Here is a 21,300-nt window from a genome sequence, read left to right as displayed (position 1 = left end):
GGGTAATATTTTTAAGAAGCAGTTCTAATTGTAGTAAGGGATGTTAAATTGATTATTCTAGAGACGGCTCTATTAGACACAAGAACAGATACAAGAGGTATAAAGACATTACAAGGTGCTACATTCCTGCTGGTGACTTTAACAATAATATGAACAACAGTTGCTCTGAATAAGAAAACGTTCTAAATTTCTATTTCCATTCAATCTTCTGCATATCTGCTGAGGCTTGAAATAATGCCTTCAGTTATGATGTTAACAATTACCAGGCATGAAAAATGGGAACTTTAAAATTTGTTTCATATAAACCCCTAAATAGCCAGAAATCATGTGGAAAAAGGTGACTATATTAGACATATGATAGTGGATTTATAGGGAAAATTTCCTATCTGCTGCTGGGAGCTATAATGTGTGTGTTGAAGAAAGACAGTAAAATAACATCCTGACTGTTGATTAATATTTTAGGTATTGAATTTCCTAAATTTTTTCAGAAGTCAGATCTCAGGTCATGAAGTTGAACCCCTTTAAGAATCTAAATACAATTGCTGATAACTGCAGTGCTCTGTACCCCTCTGCCTCTTCAAGTAAAACACTTTTCTTCACCAAGTGTTTACATCTTCTACAATCTTGTTTAGTGTCACTATTCTTCACTTGTTTCCCTCAAAACTCTTCTCATTTTAAAAACAGTGTTTCTCATTTACATGACTACATGGCATACACAAAATATGTAGCGTAGTCTGTAAAGCAAGAAATTTCTTCCAGAATACATAATCTATACACAAATCTGAATTTTCATGTTAGTTATCAAATGTGTACATATATAAATCTCCATGCAGTACCAATGAAGCATCAAAAAAAAAATTAGAGTGCCATTGGTTTTGAAGAAAACTCTATGCTAGTTTTTTCAGAACATTTATTATTTTATGAAGTTGACTAATGGAGCAATAGGACAAGAACAACATGGAAAAGTCAGCTGCAACAGCAAATAACAAAATAAAAATACACACTTTCTCAATCTTTCTCATAAATAATAATGTACTGTTTGAGATCGTCTAACAATAACCATGAAATACTGCAAAAAAACCATATCAGAAAGTGATATAAGGGGTATTATGACACACATGTTGCTTTATCATTGAGTGCTCATGAAGAAAATGAGATCTATTCAAGCATTTCAGTTTGGAAGGTTGTCACACACTAATGGCCTATGGTCACAATTCAGCATATAAATCTTCCTAAGTTTTTGAGCTATTCAGTTGTCCAGGCTGCCCATTACCAGTAAAACATGATGTCTCTAGCTACACTGCGTCACTGATGACAGCAATATGCAGGTCTTAAATTGTACTGAAGAAATAATTTTGCAGTGATGGCCTCTGGAAAAGGTACTATGAAAATCTCATCTAGTACTTATTCTACTTCAGAGATTTTAAACAAACAAGAAAGCCTTGCTTCTTTTCTGTAATGCAAACAACTCTTTTTGGGAGATGAATACTATTTGCTACGCTTAGTTTTCCTTTTTGTAAAGCATCTTCAGAGATATTTTAGAAAACCAGCAGAATTTAGTTGAAAAATGTAGGCAGACATCAATACCAATGAGTTTTTCAAAACAGTGCTTTTGTGCTTGCGGTTTTCTTAAAAGATTTTATTTTAAAAACAACAAAAAAAAACCCACCAAAAAACCACCAAGCACCTATTTTAAAGAATTCTTGAACTAAATTTTAGTGGTTTGATTTCTTCTAGTACAATATGTTTACAAGTTCTGCTTCATTTTAAGAAAACAGTAAGTACACATCACTAAATGCTTCCATGACTAGCCTTTAAGCCATTTTCTACCAGTGCTGGTATAAAATCACTCCTAAATCAAGTCCTATTAAAAGGAAGTTAATTTTGACTAACCCTTTATTCAAATGTGAGAGCATTCAGACAGTAAGAGCCCTTCAGTGTAACGGAAAGCCAGTTCTATCCAAGTCATAGTATGTAAGAAGGAATGATGCATGAAAGAATTGAAAGGAACAGAAGAAAATGAGGTGCAAAGAGCTGCTTTATAGGACAGCCAAGCTCTGCAGGACTCTTCAAGCATAACAGGATTTGCCTTCTGAGCAAGAATCTTTGGATTACCAGACCTGAACAACTGAGTAGAGTTCATGTAGAAAAGAAAGGGGGGAAAAAAGACCATTGGAGTATATCAGCATAAGAAGCCATGGCTAAATGCAGTTTTCCGTGGGCATCAACAAATGGGGTGCAATCACCACCGTGATGCATGGCAGCCTGAACACATCAGTCCTCAGAACAAAGCTGCTGTACAACATCTTAACTGCTCTGACACACCACCACCTACCACTGCCTTGTTTGTCTTTGGCATGCAAGTCATACCCCATGCATTGCCAAAATATTATTTTAAGTGCTGTTACACAAATCCAGCATTCTAGCTCTTTTCCCAAGGTGTTAATTATTATTTCGGTTTATGACAACATTCATTGTACCCTCTTTAGGCTTAAGTACTTCTCCAGACTCCCACATGGACTTTTGATTTTGTAATCTTTTTCCAGTCTGTCCTGGTTTTGACCGAGAGAAGAGGTAATTTTCTTCTTAATAGCTGGTACAGTGCTGTAGTTGGATTTTGGATGAAAACAATGTTGATAACACACTTATGTTTCACTTAATGCCAAGCAATATTTACAGAGTCAAGGACTTTTCAGCTTCTCACACAATGCACCAGCAAGCAGGCTGGGAGGCACAAGAAGCTGGTGGGGGACAGAGCCAGGACAGCTGACCCAAACTGGCCAAAGGGATATTCCACACCATGTGGTCTCATCCTTAGGATATAAAACCAGGGGGGAAAAGCTGGCTGGAAGCCACTGCTTGGGAGATGGCTGGGCATTGGTATGAACCACCTGAGTTTCACTTTGTCCCCTAAAAAAGCCATGTATGATTTGCTTTTCTGGCAAGGAGCACTTACCCTGCTGCCCCTGCGGCGTTTGTGAGATGATGAACTGTGCTGGCTGCAAGTTGGTTGTTGGATGCACCAACACAAACTGTTGCAGGTTGAGATTCTGCTGCTGAAGCTGCTGCAAGTGCTGCAAATCCTTAAGGAAACGGGAAGGGGAAAAAAAAAAAAGAGAGAGAAGACAAAAAAAAAGAAAAAGGAAAAAAGAAAAATAAAAGGAAAAGAAAAAAAAAAGAAAAAAGAAAAGAAAGAGCTGTGTGTTAGACATTTCAGTCAGCAATGATTCCCAATATAAGATTTCCTATCAGCCAGTTATGCTCTAACATTTAGAGGTAAAAGTGGATGTCAAACACAGCAGTCCTGCTACTGAACATCCTTTAGAATGGCAATTTGAATATCACTCTCGTTCATAAAACCAAAGTTATTTACTAAATAAACCAGCAAAGTATATCCAGCACTGTTCTGCTTTAAAATCAAAACAAAAGAAAACAAACAAACAAATCAATCTCCCTTCCCCCCAAAATTCAGGAGTTTTCAAATACATTAAACTTATCAGCACACAGATTTTGCAAACTTATTTTTTGAGGATGGAACTCTGCTACAAATCAAGCATATTAGCTGGGAGGTTTTTTTTTTGGTAACAACAGCTTGCAATTACCATTTGAATCAACAACAGGAAAGCAAAATGCTATGGATTCCTTGTTTGCACTCTGTTCAGTTCAAATTTCAGAAAGTAGCTAACTCAATAAGTAAATATATTTGATTTGTTCTGAAACAAATTACAATAAGCTTAATAGATATGACTATAATTAAAGGTTAAAAGGAATAATCCAAAACACTGCATTATTGGAGAACCCTACTTTTATGTATTTAAACCATTCAGGACTATTAATTTTCTATAATTAAATGACTGGTCTCAATGTAAAATGTTAATCTCTGAGAAACTGAGTTTTCAAGAAAAATGCTTCAACTTGACATTTAGCTGGAGAATGAAAACATAAAGAACTGCTTAAAAATATTGTTCTCCCTAACTAGCCTTTTTCCTTTTCATCTCCAAACAGGACAATAACAAGAGCAACTGAAATTTAAAAAACACACTGCAAAGTCAGCCAACGTAACAGTGGTAATCCATGAAAACGATCTGAACACGTGTGTCGGATTTTTCCATCTTCCCAGGAAGAACCTGTTTCAACATACTCACCAAGAGGTGGATAAAAGCCTGAATGAAATAGTTCCCACACTTGCAACCTCCCAATAAACAAGCGAAACCAAGCAGCCAAGAAGACTCTCCCAAAGCTCTGTTTCAGGGAAGTTATTATTCAGGTACCCATTTGCAGAGAAACCCTGTGCAGGTGCAGCGGTGCCAGAAACAGTGCCCGGTATGGCTGCTTGGAGCTGCTCATGTTCACACAGCCCCAAACACACTCGAGTTCAAGCGAACCAGAGGAACAAAGAGCTGCTCCTTAAGCTGCTCCCTGGACTGATGTAGGTTACTGAGCACTCCCACAACCTCCTCAGCCAGAGGATGGGAAAAACCATTCACTGCCAGCAGCGGAGACAGAGATGAGAAGTCAAGACAGACTGACAAGGAGAACTTCTTTCTTACACAATGCTGTTATCTGTGACCTTACATTATTTTAAATCTGTTAAAACTAACCAGAAAGTTGCAACAATCTCCTGGAGATGAGGGGTGGGGAATGTCAGAAATGAAGACTAGGGGGAAAAAAAAATAGGGAGTCCACTGATTTATGAGACCATAGACACGCATTATAAGAAAACGTCTACTTAACCTGCATTACACAGACACTGGCCATCAATCACTTGGGCTACTTGGCCCTGTAAAGTCAAAAGCATGCAGTGTAATAATATGGTAGACAGACACCAGATGGATTGATCAAGCAATGCTCTTTAAGAAACGGAAACTTCCATCTCATAAGAGAATGGGAAAATTTAAAAAGTGCCCATAAGCAAAAAAGTGGTTCTAAAGTCGATAGTATTGTTTGCTTTCAGAAAATTTCTGAAATAATGCAACCATTCCTATGAAATCAAGACCAATTTCCTTCTTGAAAGAGAGAAATATCTGTTCCAATTTTATCCTGGAACTCCATGTTTCTTATGATTTCATATCCTAATATCACATTGGTCAGAACTGCTACCAAAACCTCTTACTTCTTGATCTCAACACAACATGGATCTCCACTCATTTATTCACTGATTTTCAATGCTCAGCTGGTTACCTCTGCACATCATGCTAACCCTCCGGCTCAGAGGGGGCTCATACTGGAATGGATGTGAGTTAAAAACAGAAATGGAAAGATCCAGGCAAGCAGACTAAGGTTGCTAACACTGGGTGGAAGAAAAGGAAATAAAGAGAGGCTGCAGGATGAAAATAAAGGTAGATAAGAGAAAAAACAGAAACACAAAAGGAAGAGTTGGGAAGACACTGCAGAAGAAAAAATATCAATGGAAGAACAGACAGGTTAAGGACCTCTCCCACCAAAAGCAAACAAATGAAATCACCCCAGATGACCAAAGAGATCTCAGATGATTTAAAGCACCCCCCACAGGAGATGGGAGTTACACGCAAGAAAGAATACAAAGAAACAGTGGCAGTGTATCTGTAAGATCAAAGGAGGAGAGCTTTTTGTTTAAGACTATAGTATTCATAACACCGGCTACCCAGCTAAGACATGACAGCTCTTATCATCAGGCTCTTACACTTTAATATGAGAAAACTGTTTTTAAATTGAGGCCTCAGGGATAACTGATATAAGCAATCTTATTCTGTGCATCTGCCTTGGTAAATGGTATGTTGGCTAAGTCTTGTTTAAATACAGAAATATAATTCTGCAATGCAAAATGAAAATGATACCTCCAAGGCTAATCACTGCTAAATAGCCCTTCCAGCCCCTCAAATGCACTTGAAATCCAACTTTATTTCCACCTTGGGAAAGTTTTATTATTTAGTTAATTATACCATTACAATAAATCTCCCAATAGCAACCACATGAACAAACCTGACACTGTTTTCCTACACTGATCTTTCTTCCTCAGTGTTAAAATCTGTATGCTAGCACAAGCACATAGAAAGAGATGCAAAGACTTTCAGGGAGACATGCATGTCTTCTGGTGCTGCCTAGCAATTTAGAAAGATCAAAACAATCCAAATCCTACCTCGGCAGAATAATCTGTCAAGTGCTATGTCTTGGTGTGAGGAAGATTTTTTGTCGTAAAAAAAAATCATCTAAATTTCTAAATTCAATGCCATTATTTCCAATTACAGCTTCAGCACAAACTTAAGCATCTGTGTCATTTTGAGATTTACATCATATAAATACAGAGCATAGATCCTGAAAACAAGGAAGTTTACAAAGAACCCCTTAAGTTGATACACAAATGTTTAGTGTCAACCCCACAGCAGCCCAGGAGCAACACAAGCTCCTCACCAGGCTGCTGCAGCAGAAACCTTACATGAACTGCAGTGCACATTAAAGATCTCATGCTTCTGCAATTAGTTAATTAAAATAAATATGGTAATCCTCCTGCTGCAGAGCCCTGCCAGCTAATCAATTATTCAAAAATCATCAATTAAAACAAACATTCAGCTATTTGTATAATCAGCTATATGTTTACAATAGCAACACAAACAAAGCTGAGCACTGCTTACAAATCCTTGCCAAGATGGATCAAAAAGCATGGTGCTATCTACCTACGAACCTAGACGGTGTATGTTTTCTGTAAGTACCTCAAATTATATTCAACACCTGCACAATTTATGCCCTGCACTTTCATCGTAAGGAGCAGATAACAAGATTCAACCAAGCTCATTTATGTATCAAAATAACCCATCCTAAAAGACATTAATTGTAAATTCAAACATTTAAGTAATTAGAAACATCAGAAAACAAGTACAACTTTAATTTGTTCTGCATGTGGCAACTACATCCTATTTTTCAGAGAGCCTTTAGATCACTCGTGCACAAATCAGACAATGCTGCCTTCAGAAACTCTTATTTGACAGCACATGCCTGATCTTTTCAACTCCTCTCAAACACTCTCTGAAGATTTTCTAAGTTCTGGAGAAAAAGCCAGTACAAAACTAGTAATTGTAAATGCTTCACACATTTTCAGAGCTTCCCACTGGAGTGGGAGAGCAGGATTAGAAACATTTCACACACAGATCCCATTGGTATCCACTGCTTCGGTGGCCTATTTGACAAACATAAGGCCATAAAGTCCACAGTACAGATTTTGTTAATATTAAATTCTAGTCCACCACACTTCAGTGAAGCAGACCTTGCTATCTTAAGCTGCACACCTGGAAGACAAGAAGCCTATGGATTACTTGTATTTAGGTTGAAAGACTCACACCCCATCAAATGGGAGCTCTGTGACAGATGCATGGGAAGATGTTAGAAGCTACGACCAACAACTTCCTTGACAAGGACAATCTCCATTCTCTTCTTGAAATCTGTCTGTATTAGTGCCTACAGAGAGTCTCAACAAAGTTAAGGTAGGATCTTGAGAATTACAAGCTTCCTTGAATGCTACATCCTTCAGTCATCTCCATGTCATGTCAGTGAAGTGGAATCCTCTGCTAAAAGAGGTGTTATTTGGCGATATAACTTCTCACAATGCAACAAGAGGTTCACTGGGAGGAATCTCATCAACATAGCAACATTGGCACTGGCCTTTTAAAAACAGGATGGCACCACTCTGGCCTCTCTAAGGACAGCCAGAGAGGTCAGAACTTCTAGACAAACACCACAGAAATTCATCACTTCAGCTAATGAAAACCTGATAGTACAGCCAGGCTATTATTATGTGGACCAGCACAGTAAAGGATTGCACATTTCACCACTGGACTTCACAGACAATCGCGACATTTCCATTCTTGTCCGTAATCAGACTTCATGTTCACTTTTTAGACACTTCATCCCGCTTACATGCAAGAGAAAACAGCCTGAACAGAAAGCATCAGACAGTCTTAAAGAACCTGCTCACTCTAAGAAGCAGTAACTTTGAGGATTATATACCCCACACACTTTGCACAGCTGGACTGATCAAACTGGTTATTATGTACCAAGAACCTTAATCTATGGAAAGATGGACCTCAGCATGAGCACGACAATCGCTACTCGTAGGACTCAATATATCTAAGCTGCACATTTGATTAGTGTTGTCCACAAGTCTCAGGATTTTCCACACTACATACACTAGGCACACAGTGGCACTGCAATCTCCAAACTGAATTAAGCCAATCCTGGAGCACCCAGGAAGTTCCTTACTGCTTCTAGTAAGCAGAACATCCACAGCAAACAGTTCTTCAGAATTAACAAGACTTTAGTACCAGACCATGAGACTGGACAGATTCCAACACCAGACTCATTCTCCAAGTTTTTCTCCAGATGCACAGGAGTGCCCATTCTTTGTCATTGAACTCTGAGCATTAAACACCTAGCCAAAACAGCACACAAATGGGTCAAGCCAAACTGCTGTTCTTCAGCTCTATCATTTTACTTCTAACAAGCACCACTTGGGCCTCACAAACATCCTTTGTGATACATAGGCATCACTTCCCATCCACACAGGTCTCAACAAGTGCAATTTCTATGGGCATCTTTCCATACCCCTTTTTCTCCTTTCTCACACTAACTACAAGGAGGAAAATTCAGAATACACAGCATCTACTCATTCTGGTACAAACTCTGAAGCTCAGTGGAACTGAGGAGCAGCTGGCACACACTCCTTGCTAAGACTATCAAACTTCAACCTCATCATCCAAAGATGCACGAGGAAAGACTAACAATACTCGAGGACTCTAGAAACTCACTGAGTGAGGAACAACAAATTTTATTCGAATGGTGCAATCAGTCAAACCTCTTTTGTTTTCCACCCTCTCAAGCCTCAAGGCTCACCTGTGCAATCTGTATTGGCTGAGATAGAGGGATCTGCGTCATCGGCGTCGCAGCAGAGGCCGAGATGGTGGCACCAGCAGCGCTGTGCTGCTGACTGGCTGAGTGCTGCACTGCAGCCGCCAGCAACTGGGCCTGCGCCTGTTGGAGCAATAACTGTTGCTGGGCTGGCGTCAACGTGAGCTATAAACAATTAGAAAACACAGCCATTAATAATGGGAAGAGCCACTTCAGCTACAAAGTCATTAGATAGCTCAGTACTATGATATTAACCAGGCAATCCTAGGACTATTCTGCTATTCTGCCATTCTGCCAAGGGCTCTGGCCTTAAGGAAGGACAGCTGGCTACTCAGCCCAGTGTGGGAAGGAACCAGCCTACCACAGGCCTGACACAAACCAAACTGCACAACCGCCGACATCTGCACTTACTGGAACCTACAGAACCTAACTCTCTCTGGTCCTAAGTCTTCTTCGCAACTCTACCAGGAGTTTCAGGCAAAAAGCAATTAAGTAGCAAGCAAAAGAAAAGAATCAGTATTGCCAGGATTTGAAAGGAAATTTACACCCAGCAGAACAGCAAGTGATTAGCCAGATGAATGTGAAGCAGGAATGCTGGCTGTGGCTACTGAACAAACTGATAACACCCCAGCTGCTTCACATTAGCATGAATCCCTGCCATATTCCATCATTTCCATTATGCCCTAAGATATAAGTAAAGAACATGAGCTCCATTTGTTTCTCTCCAAGTCTCCCCATCTGCTTTTTTTTTTTTTTTTAATAGAATAGAGTTGGCAACTTTACATCCCTTCCCTTTCCCAAACACACATTATCTCTGTGGAACAGGTGGCAGCAGTCTCTCCTTTACATGTAAATGAATCTCGATGCCCATATTTACTACAACCCATATCTGCACGGGCCTGAAATTTTGAATGTTTCACTACAGCAGACAATCATGAATTAAAACCAGTATTTTTTGAGAATGCAAAAAATAATGAAACATGCCAGGTTTTAACAACACATCGAAACAGTCTCACTTTTAAAACTTTCAATGCTTAACTGAAAACTAAATAGGGTATTTATTTACATACTAACATAAGAGAAGATTTAACAATTGAGCCTGAGATTAAGAAGTCATTTCATGCAAGTGTAGGGCTGATCTAACCTAGCACTTCAAATCATAAACACATTGTTGGAGCAACTGCCCTAAGCTTATTAACACACAAACTCTTATATTACAAAGCTGATTATATGGAAGCAAATTCTTCAACCTAGCTGATTCACAAAACTTGCTCTTTTTTTGCAATGACTGAAAGCCTTACAACAATTCAGAAACACTAGAAAGTCTAAAACAACAATTATGCCATATTTACTCCCAAAGCTTTGCAAAACCCCTCAAAACTGGTAGGTTAATACAAAAGGGTTGAACAGGCTTAAGAAAAGTACTAATAGAGTTACTTAAAAAGAAATATGTTTGAGAAGAGGAAAAATTAACAATTCCCATAATTTTTGTTCTTCACCCAGCTGTAAGATTTAGTCTTGTTCTCCCATGCCTTATTTTAATCTTGAAAAAAAATTTTAATTCTTCTTCATGACATCAATGACTGTCTCATTTGCACACACAACAGGTTTTAACTTCTTTGCAGATCAAAAAGGGATACTGAGAACAGAGAAAAAGAATTCTTCATTGTCGTTATTGTTTGGATGTAAATACTTTTTGACAAACCCCAAATATTATAGTCTGCTTAATATTTTAGGAAAATATTTTCTGTCACCACCTCCACTGAAGTTTCTCCCTACGTTAAAGGAAATTGCAGTGCCCCTCAGTGACAGCTGTGTGGGACTGCAGCATCCCTGGGTAACTCTTACCCCGGTGATCTGTCCTCCGGCCAGCATGAGCTGGGTCTGGGGTATGGCCGCCTGCACTGAAGGCTGCTGGGAAGGCTGGCTTGGCTGCTGAGAGTCCCCAGATTCTTCATTAGATTTAGACTAGTCAAAAAAAAATACAACTCTTTATAGTGTAAAACAGATGTTAATGTATAACACTGCTATCTCAACACTGCACAATAAAAATCTTTCATCTGCATACAAAAAGCCCTTGGGTTTATTTTAAGAGTGTGTTTAAGCAACGGCTCTGTGTACCCACCATCTCAGCTACGACTGCTCAAACACGTCTGTAGGTAATGCAGCTTAAACAAAACAAAGAGACTCTCTGGTCTCCTCTAAGTCTCTGACATTACTTTCAGGTCTCATTTCATTTTATGCCATGCAACTGAAGCTGACGCTACCTTTCACCATAAAGAAAGAGAAGGTTGTTAAAATTATTCATTGCCTAAAATCCTGAACAATGGAACGAGGGAAAGGAGATTGTGTTTCCATTTTCTCTATCTCCATCCTGTACCTCTAAGTCATCATACTGTTGGCTTATACAGAACCTTTCTGAAAAATCCTCACAAGTTTCTCTACTTACGGCAAAACATATAATATATACAGTGCTTTTATATACTCAAAGCATTTATTTAATTGAATAACACTTTATTTTAAAAGATTCAAGTTTATTTTGATTTATTTTTGTGGTTTGGTTGTTTGCTTTTTAAACAGAAGAAATTGTGAAGACATGAAGGAGGAAATGCAAGTGCATGAAGAGGGGGAGAGAGTTTTATGATAATTAAAACTGGTTATGCAGAACATTACAATTCTGCATAGATTTGCATATTTTCCACCACCTGTTTTGGGGACTGCAGAGGGGGCTAATTAACATAAAGGCTCTGATTAATTCTGCCAGTCATTGAGCGATAATTACAGCGCAGGACTGTAAACATTCTGCACTGGAGATACAGCCTGTTTGCCAACATCTCTCTCAGGGATGGAAGTTTACCATGGCAACCAAGGCAATTTTCTGCCTCCTTCCTCTTAGAAAGGAAGGTCACTATACCTCCTCTTCTTTCCAAATTGTTATTATGTATAAGTGGGTCCACATTCTATTGCATTTCATGTAATGCACTACCTACGTTCTTTAATAACAAGCAATACTGAAACCGTTTTTCATTAAAACTGCATCCCTTGCCCCTTAATACAGTACAGAGAGGAAGTAGAATGTTAACAGATAAACTGAAGTGCTCAGCATCATAGAAAAGTTTGAAAGCTCTGTTGTCTCATGTACATTACTAAACAACAATTTCTCTGACTTACTTTGAAATCACTGTGTGTTATTTCAACAAGCAGTCGAAACTAGCCACATTATGCAGTTACTGGTACATTATATTCCTATTTTCAATTACTGGAAGTAAGGACAATTTGCAAAGTAATCCTTGCTGTGTGTCTAAAGCAAGTTAATAAACAGAAGAACATGAAATATTCCTGGAGTTTTAAGGTTTTCATGATACTACACCAGACTAAAATTCAACATTAAGTTATGATCACTCCATGTTTTAAACAACTCCAGAGTCTGAATGCTTACAAATCCTGAACCTGATTTACAGCTGTAACACTGTTATTCCTTCATATCTATCACTTGCAAAACCAGTCAGACTGAAAAAACAGAGTAATATATCATAGGTTAAGAACTATCTCTACTGATGCTGTTTGGGATGAGAGAAGGATGAGCAGCAGAAGGTAACTCTCTTTACCTGTACATTTAAGGACTGAGCAGCAGCCTGTAAACTTGTTCCAGCGAGCTGGACCTACAACAGTGCAAAAATGGAAATGAAATAATGTAGAATCCACAGAAAACTAACAATGTAAAAAAACCCCAATCTTCCCCACCCACATCCCAACAAAAACTCCCAAGCACAATGCATGCCCCTCTAACACCTGAATCAGTGGAATAGGGGTTGTACTCCAGGCTGAAACAGACCTGGTAAGACTCTTCCATGATGTTGTTTATCTACCTCTTACTGAAGGTATCCCTGCCTAAGGATCTAGATAGTATCATGGATGGAGTTGAAACAAACCATATTGGGGTGGACAGGCCAACTAGTCCTATTCCTGTTGGAAAAATCCAGACTTCAGGGCAGGGCATTAAGCTCTACTCATCATCATCCTCCTACTCACATTTCAGAATGGGTCTTACCCCAACACTGCACTCACCACCTTTCTTATTTGAGCAAGCACGTGCACAGCACGGAATCCAGAGCATAACCACTCTCCCTCAAATTAACCCATTCAAGTATTTGCAGCCCTCAGCCACTGAAAAGGAGATCTCAACACAGAGGACCGGAGACACTTCACAAAGGCTGTATCGATTCAGGTATACTTAAAACTGGAATGCAATGTTTGTGATTAACAGGCCCAAAGAAGGTCTTGTGGGTGAGCAGCAAGGAAAAATGGATGCTTCATAAAGTGAGACTTTTGGAGTGCTTTTTTGTGTCTAAGAAGTATTTCCTCTGTACAAAAAATGCTATATTTTCATTTACTGAAACCCATTTTAATCAGTCTCGCCTTGTTTCTACAAGCACCCCTAGTTATAAAGAAGGAATGCTCTGTAATTAATTACCAACACTTTCAAAGGTCAGAGTAACAGCCTGTAGAGAATTCCATCTCTGGCCATGTTTGAAAACCACTGCTCCTTTGAAAACCAGATGACAGGTAAGGATACAATAAAGCAAAGCAAAATGAAGCACTCTTGACTCTAGAAAAAGATGTGCCCACATAAAGAGTCCACATATTTTCAAGCACAGAAAAAATTGCAGCACATGAAATTAATAACTGAATATTTTCAACAGGCAACCTTGGAAGAGTCACCTTGGAAATATTTCCTACTGCTTTAGGTGAAGGTACTAGACATACTAAGCATGATCTACATCTAAGCAAACACTCCCAGAAAAGCCCCTCCTCATCAGAAGCAAAATACAGTTTGACACAGTTGACGTAATCTGTGCTTTTAACATGGATTAAGAGCAGAGAATAAACTAAATAACACCACCCTGCCATCCAAATGATACACCCAAAATAATACTTTAAAATTACACAAACACCACATAAAAGACCACAAACGTAAATTGCTTAAGTACAGCCAGCATATTCCTGAAAATCTCTGTGAATTGCAATTTGGACATCCCTTTCACCACACAACCAACATTTCCAAATTAGAAATCAAGCTGTACCTGAATGCTGTCTACAGCCTAGTATTTTGCATTAGTCTAGAGCAAAGCACTGTGTGTTAAGGTTGAATAACACCCCACTAACAGGAGCCTCACTAGCAGAGGACAGTTTGACAATAGATTCCCACACACCTGCAGGCAAATAAAGAATACCTGAGATTTTCTTTTGAACCAGATTCAAGAAATGAATCACACTTTATCAAACATGAAGTTATAAAGATCCTGACAACTGTTTAAATAAATACATTTCCAAAGCAGGATAAAGCACTGTGCTAAACCCAATTACTGTCCTGGGTCAATCTATATAACAAAACGAAGACTAAAACAAACACAGAGAATTCTGCAGAACAGCTGTATCTGTCTCCATGTTAAACACACACTGGCAACCCATGAAAACTAGTCAGCTTCTCTCCACATAAAGGCAGCCTACAACAGCCTATTGGTTCAGCACATTCAAACAGTGGCACTCCCTAGGTCCTATATAAACCAATCTGCTAGGAAAATTGCAATTATGTGACAAGACATGTGGAATGTTCCATACAATAAAACGGCAGTTCAGAGCTCTTAAAAGAGGGCATAAAAGCTTCAGTACTTCAATTATACCACAATAACTGCGCAACCTCAGACCTCAAACATTCAAGGTCATCCAATTAGGTACAGTATTTTAAAGTTTAAACTTGGTGCAGAGGAAGGGAAAGAAATTAGGACATTTGTTTTCATACATCAAGTGCGAACAGATAAAAAACTACAAAAAAATGCCCCTTATACTTCTCTTCACCTAGGGATGCCCCATTTTGCTTCAGCCTGCATCTGAAGTTCAGCTTTGATTCCCTAAACACAGCAGCAGCAGAACAGAGGGGTAGTATTAGAAGTCTGAATATCATCTGACAAACAGGTCACTGAAATAACTTTTTCGTAAAAAAAGAAAACCTCACAAAACATATATGCTTAGTAAGTACAATCAACTTTCTTTCCAGCTAATGTGTAAGAGTGAAGTGTTTTTAACTAGATAGTGACAGTTTTGGAACCTTGGCAGCTGTTGGACCAGTAAAATCCTTTCCTAAAAAATTTAAATTTTGTCTTGCCTTTCAACGTGGTATCTCTATTAAGGTTAAAACAACAACAACAAAATAAACGAACAACATAAAAACCTACTCCAAAACACACCACAAAAATTAGGCATTCTCAAGTCCCCAAAAAGGTGATTAATAGTTCTCCCAAGGAGGTCTCACCCTATCTTGACACATTCTGCAGCCTAATGCAATCAAGTGAGTGCCACAATCAGGATTTTTTTCCCATCCACGCTCTTTAACCAGGTGGTGTACCCATATTTATGTTCTAATAAATGACTCTCCATCAATCACAGAAAGAGAGAACAAGGAACACACCAGGGTAGCTGTATTCCCAGCTGCCTGAGTCTCCCCTGTTTGAAATGGGTCTTCTCTTACCTGATGAAGGTGCCCAAGGAAGGCCTGGGCCTGGGCTGTAGAGATTGCTCCTCCGACAGGCACAGGCTGCTTTTGAAAGTCCAGGCCATTTGTTTGCGTGCCTGGAGAAAGAGAGATATTGAAAACTATTAATTATTACTTTTAATAAGTGGAATAAGAATTAATACTCCAAGTTTCCTGCTATTCTCTCAACATTATATAGTAAAAAAGCACCTGAGAGTTACAAGAATTGAATATTTTTAGTGGAAGTGGGGATGCAGTGTCCAGGCCTCATAATAGAGCATTTGTCAGCTGAACAAAACCAATGTCACATTTTCTTTAGCTTCCATCATCTACTCTTTTAAATACCTGAAGATATTGAAAAGATCTGTAGATGTGGCACATAGGGACATGGTTTAATTGTGCACTTGGCAGCATTAACAGTTGGACTTGACAATCTTAAAGGTCTTTTCCAACCTAAATGATTCTATGACCTGTGTTTCTACGTACACTACTATGGCATCACTCTCTACATGGTTTGAGAACCAAATGGGAGCTTGCTGCTATGATGAAACTGTTTCCATTCTCCATGCACCCTCTATCCAGCAGCTGAAGACTATCTTCAAGTTCAGAAAGTGCCAACAGCAAGGTTCATATAAGTCACCTTTCCTTAAAGACAGGTAAAATAATACTTGATGAAAATAGAAGCCCCATGTATAGACAGCAGTTATGGACCACAGGTTTACTCTTTCCAGAATGACACCTCCACATTTCCATTAAAATTTGTTCAGAGGTCTCATTAGATAAGATAACTGCCTGGGCTTGCTTCTGCTTTCACTACCTCTCATATAACTAAAAACTACTTTTTTTCCCCTACATTTTTGCAGTCTTTTCCTAAACTCCTAAACTCTAAGCCCCTAAAAAATAAGTGTTTTTTTGTTTTGTTACTACCCACAGTGGTTAACGACAGGAAGGGAGACTCTGAGTGTGTTGGGCTGCAGGGAAATTTCGGGAACAGATGATGCAATCTTTCAAATTGCGTGACTGAAATGAAGCAAAACCAGCTTTAGACTTGCGTGTTTACTCGTCACGACAATCAGATTTTGTTCAGGGCCTATGGGCAGGTGTGCATAGTAACTCCTACTTCAAAATTCCTTCAATTATCTACATTCTTTGCCATAAAAACCTAGGTTATCTCCTGAGCAAAAGAGTCACAGTTGTTAAACAACAACAGGTGGCTGCTATTCCTTGGAAACATCTGCAAAAGCAAGCAGGCATAAAATGTGATTATTAAAACAGACTGTCCAATATCTTACACTGCTCTTTTTGACCTACGAACAGCTTACACAGGTAACATTTCCTAGGATTGAGCCACTGTTCAATTAAATACAGATACAATATCAAGTTTCCTACCAGCCGTGCAAGGTGGCCCTTTGATGCATCTTTGATGGAGGTTCTGTGGGGGAAGACTTGGTCAACTCCAAAGTTTTCAATTCTATGCTTTGGGTCAAGTTTTACAAACTTGAAAGACATACATGCAGCCAAAGATCCATAGACGTGTTAAAAATATTCCAGTTTTAAACTACATCAAATTATTTTGCTTAATGAGTCTAAAATTCCATATTAAAGTGAATGTAAGGACTCTGACTGGTCTGAACTGATCTTGAAGGAATCCAACTTGGTTGCCTTTCTCCAAAGAATGGTATATAATAAGGTCTGCTGGAAAGCAGCAGAAGAATCTCATCTATCTTCATTCTTTCCAGTAAACTTCAGAATTCTCTCCATGTAGAAATCCAAAGGGAATGGAAAAGTGGTTGGGTAAATATATAAAAGTAATTCCTGACAAATAGCTACCATAATTCAAAGGAAACAATCTACCACCTCCTCATCTAAGCAAAGGTTTTGAATTAGTTTTCAATGGTCAGGGAGTGAAAAAAATACAGATAAGAAAACCTACTGTAAGGCAATACTCCTCATTCCAACAGGAAACTTGTGGGGGTTAAAACCAATTACCTGTTTCTGAGAGGACCAGCTGGAGGTCTCACCTTAGGTAAACAGGTGAAGCTGTTCTAGTTAACTATCTTCCAAAAAGAACCTCAAAAAATGATACCATATTAAAAGAGCACTACTGTGCATGTGCGCAGAAGAAATGCTCCAGCTGGCAGTTCTGCTGACCCTTAATACGGAAATCTGAAACAAGCCTCCTAGTTTTGAACAAAGCAAGTTCCAAGACTGAACTTAAAACCTCCCCAACAAACAACTGAGATAGGCACTGAAAAAAACCCAACATTTTCTTTAAATTCTCGAAAGACACCAGCTCCCTTCTCCCCAGGCCTCCCAAAACCAAATTCAGGGCGAAAAAATCCACATCACACTTGTTCGCTCTCTGTTCTACTACTTGCATCTTAAACTTTCTTTGGTGTTTGGAAGGACAATGCCCCTTCCCCTCTGGATGCAGCCTTCATTTTGGAAGGAATGCTACCCTGGTTGCTTGCATTTATCACAGGATGCCTATGTCTTCTGAAGAACAGCAAGGAAAATTGAGTCCAGCATATGAGAGGCCTTGCTTTTCGGGTTTTCAGAAGGATGTGATACCACTCCCACTGAATCAAAGAAATCTGATATGGAGCTGGAAAATGGAGCTGTCAGAAGCAGAATGTCAGCACGTTGTGGACATGAAAGGACTAGAATGCCACTTTTGCTCAAGGTAAGACTTAAATACAAAACCCTGTGATGATTAACAGCCATGGCAGATGCAATCACAAGTACTGTCAATTTAACAATCCCAAGTATTCATGTATTTTCCATCTTCATCCCAACTTCCACAACTGCCAGAGCTCACCAACACCAGAAACAGCCCAAAAAGAGTGGGAACTCTCCATCTCCCATCTCTCCCTGTCTTCTTGGTTTCCAACTCCATTGATCCTGTCCTGCCCCTTCTGGTAGTTCACAAGTAGTTTGTTTTGTTTTGGTGCTCTGCCCCCAGCAAGCTGTCGGATGAAACTTCATCCTTACAGTCGAGGTCCAGTGTAACCCAAGCATGTTTAAATTCTGGCACCAATTCAGCCATGTGCTGAGCTACTTCATGGGAGTTAGTCTGGATGAAGACCAATACAGTGCTACTCCAAGGAAAGGAACAGAACACTACGTACTGAACATGGATTATTTTATGCCATCTTGGAATTGTACCTGCAGAGGGTAAACACATGACAAAGCGGAACAGGCAAGGTAAAATTGCACCTGCAGTCAGGAGAACAACTTACTCCCAAAATTCAATCATAATCATCAGACTTCTGCCTGAGTTTGCAAAAAGCATTAGAAAGGAAGAGGAGTGAGGTCTGGGGAGATGTGCAGTAAGGTGCAAGAAAGAACTCAGAAAGGGAAGGCAGCCAAGGAGAAGGAAAATTTCAAAACTAGCTGGATTGGGTACCTGCACTGTGATCTCGGAGACATCTCTCAGCATCACCAATGTATTTTCCCAGGTCGCTCCCTCTTTCCCTCTCTGTTGAAAGAGAGAAAGAGACATATCCCCAATACTCAGAAATTGTCGTTTCCCTGTCCACATTTCCTAATAACAAGTTTAGCACTGATATTTGCCCAGTTTTAGCAGTTGAAGAATATTTCATGGTCTCTCCTATAGACTTCTTTCTTACAGAAACCAGAAAATCAATCTTTGGAAATGAAGCAATGCAAACAAGAATCTTTAGAATCCTTCCAAATACTACATTTACAAAAACTATTATTTTGGTGCTATGTCAACGCATGTCATAGTAGCACAGTTTCCATAGTCTTTATAACCTTGGCTTTCAGAGTTCTGCATTCACACAGCTCTCACAAGAGAAGATGCATTAAACAACCAAAAAGGTTGAGATGTTTTAGAAAATTTTATGCTGCCTATAAAAAGGAGATCAAAAGGGCTATCCATTTCCTGTAAGACATTCTTCTTACTTCTCCTTTCTCCAGCAGATACTACGTTGACTATCTACCCACAACTGAAGGCTGGAAAAGATTTCTCTAACTCTGCAATACTGACGACCAGTTGGTCAATCCATGTTCTTATGAAAACAGCCATCCAACAGTTCCTGTACTTGTATGTTTTGGTTGTTGTTTTTAACTGGTCTGAAACATGGGTTGGTTTTTCAGATGCTTAAAAGGCAAGTCCAGTTACCACAAAAAATTTAAAGTCGTAACATATTTCAGGCATTGTATTGTGACCAATATATTTATACTTTATATATATTGTTTATATTATTTATATATTGTATATATTATTTATACTTTATATATATTGTGACCAATATATTTATACTTTATGATGTTCCCTAAATAGTCAGAGCTCAAAAATACAAAACCCTAGTTTGTTAACTTCCATGAAACTTAGCTGAGAGCTCAGAGAATTACTGATGTTGTCATCTTTAACCAGTGGTAACTATTGTTTTCTTCTGAGGACAGCAGGTCAGCCAAATGTAAATTCAAGATGCACAGTAATTTCTCTTAACATTTTCAAGTCGCATTACCTCACTACAGTTTAAACCAGGAATGACCCAAACAAACATCCACTGAGGTTTAAAAGATAGACTATTAGTGTATACACAGCAGACTCAAGTGATTTACAAATGTCACTGGAAAGTAGACAGTTAGAGAAAGTTACAAAAATAAGAACTCTTGAGTGTTTATAAAAATGATCATCACGCATTATCGGGGGAGCACAGGCACTGACAGAAAATCAATGGCACTTCCAGTTCCTCAGCATCTGAGCTGAACGCTGACTTCTTTTCACTCAAGTATGCACTGAGCCCAGAACCTTAATCTAAGTACCCCAATCAGAAGCCTAAAACTACATTCTGTGAGTATTCCTTTCAGAGACTAACATCTGCCAGGTTGACTAATACAACTGATGCTTGAGCTCCCAAAGAACATCACAAATGCCATCAATCACTACCTCCAGTGGTTTAGGAGCACTACATTTAAAAACAAAGCAATGACTTTGAACAGAGAGTCCTCAAAAATTCTAGATTACTTTAGTTCATATAATTTAAAAATCAGGATACAAAACTAGAAGGAAAGACTGGAAACATTTAAACTAAAGAAGCAATATTCCAGAAGTTCCAAACACCAGTCAGAATCAAACTTTTGTAATAACTAACTTTAATATTAGAGTATAAAAATACAGTCATTGTAGCCCCTTTTAACGTGAAAGGACCTACATGCAGCTTTACAATCCATCCATTTTATGCCATGACCCCCCCCTTCACAATGATGAAATATTTAAGAGAGCCAAGTTCTGCTGAGGCAGATGCAATGCTCCTGTGATAACTGACTGGCTACCTTTGAATAAAGCAAATCCTCCTCCTTACCAGCTCAGTTAAGGTGGAACTGCTAAAGTTGCACTGAGAGAACTGTGTTGGGAATGCACTCTGGAGAAAGCACATGCACGGAACTGGGGAGGAAATCCGAATTTTCTCAGAAGTTTACACACATCCTCTAGCTACAGGGAGTCCACAGGGGATATTTAAAACTGTTGTTCCCTTGATGATGTTTATGATCATGAAATATTTACAACCTGTATGTCTTTGAAATAATATTTTATATAATCTTAAACCATTAAATACATAATAAAACACTTTCGTGCAAAAAAAAGAATTGATACCTTTCCTATCAAAAATACAATGACAATTATAAAACCTAAGATGCCAGGAACAAAACACACATTAATAAGCAGGCAGAATTCTTTTTCACTGACCCCATGCATTGGCAGAAAAAAATCCAGCCCCTTGGATTAAAGAAAATTAAATTGTGTTAATTTGATCACAACTCCAGAGTTTAAAATAAAACTCTTATTATTGAACCATGAAGAAGAAAACTAGTTTTCCTCATACAAGGTAACTACACTTCTCTCAAAGCAACAAGTTCCT

At 38.8% G+C, this 21,300-nt stretch overlaps 1 protein-coding gene across 9 annotated transcripts in view; it reads right to left on the bottom strand.

Annotated features, from left to right (window-relative positions):
• POU2F1 (POU class 2 homeobox 1) overlaps positions 1-21,300 on the bottom strand; it is a 114,004-nt gene that overhangs the window by 30,991 nt on the left and 61,713 nt on the right. For 4 of the 9 annotated variants that reach the window (XM_042038050.1, XM_042038048.1, XM_042038043.1 and 1 more), the window contains exons 3-8: positions 18,816-18,887; positions 15,407-15,507; positions 12,486-12,539; positions 10,726-10,845; positions 8,863-9,042; positions 2,957-3,083 (exon numbers count right to left, since the gene is read on the bottom strand). In XM_042038050.1, coding sequence (XP_041893984.1) covers positions 2,957-3,083; positions 8,863-9,042; positions 10,726-10,845; positions 12,486-12,539; positions 15,407-15,507; positions 18,816-18,887 — 654 coding nt within the window. The remainder of the gene's footprint in view (positions 1-2,956; positions 3,084-8,862; positions 9,043-10,725; positions 10,846-12,485; positions 12,540-15,406; positions 15,508-18,815; positions 18,888-21,300) is intronic. The other 5 variants (XM_042038046.1, XM_042038049.1, XM_042038044.1 and 2 more) reach the window with 4 other exon arrangements.

The sequence above is a fragment of the Corvus kubaryi genome, unplaced genomic scaffold (genome assembly GCF_017639235.1).
Source record: "Corvus kubaryi isolate FWS band 111438036 unplaced genomic scaffold, C.kubaryi_AGA036_p1.0 37391, whole genome shotgun sequence".
Lineage (NCBI taxonomy): Eukaryota > Metazoa > Chordata > Aves > Passeriformes > Corvidae > Corvus > Corvus kubaryi.
Note: the sequence above shows the minus strand (reverse complement) of the source record. Positions and strands in the feature narration are given on the sequence as shown.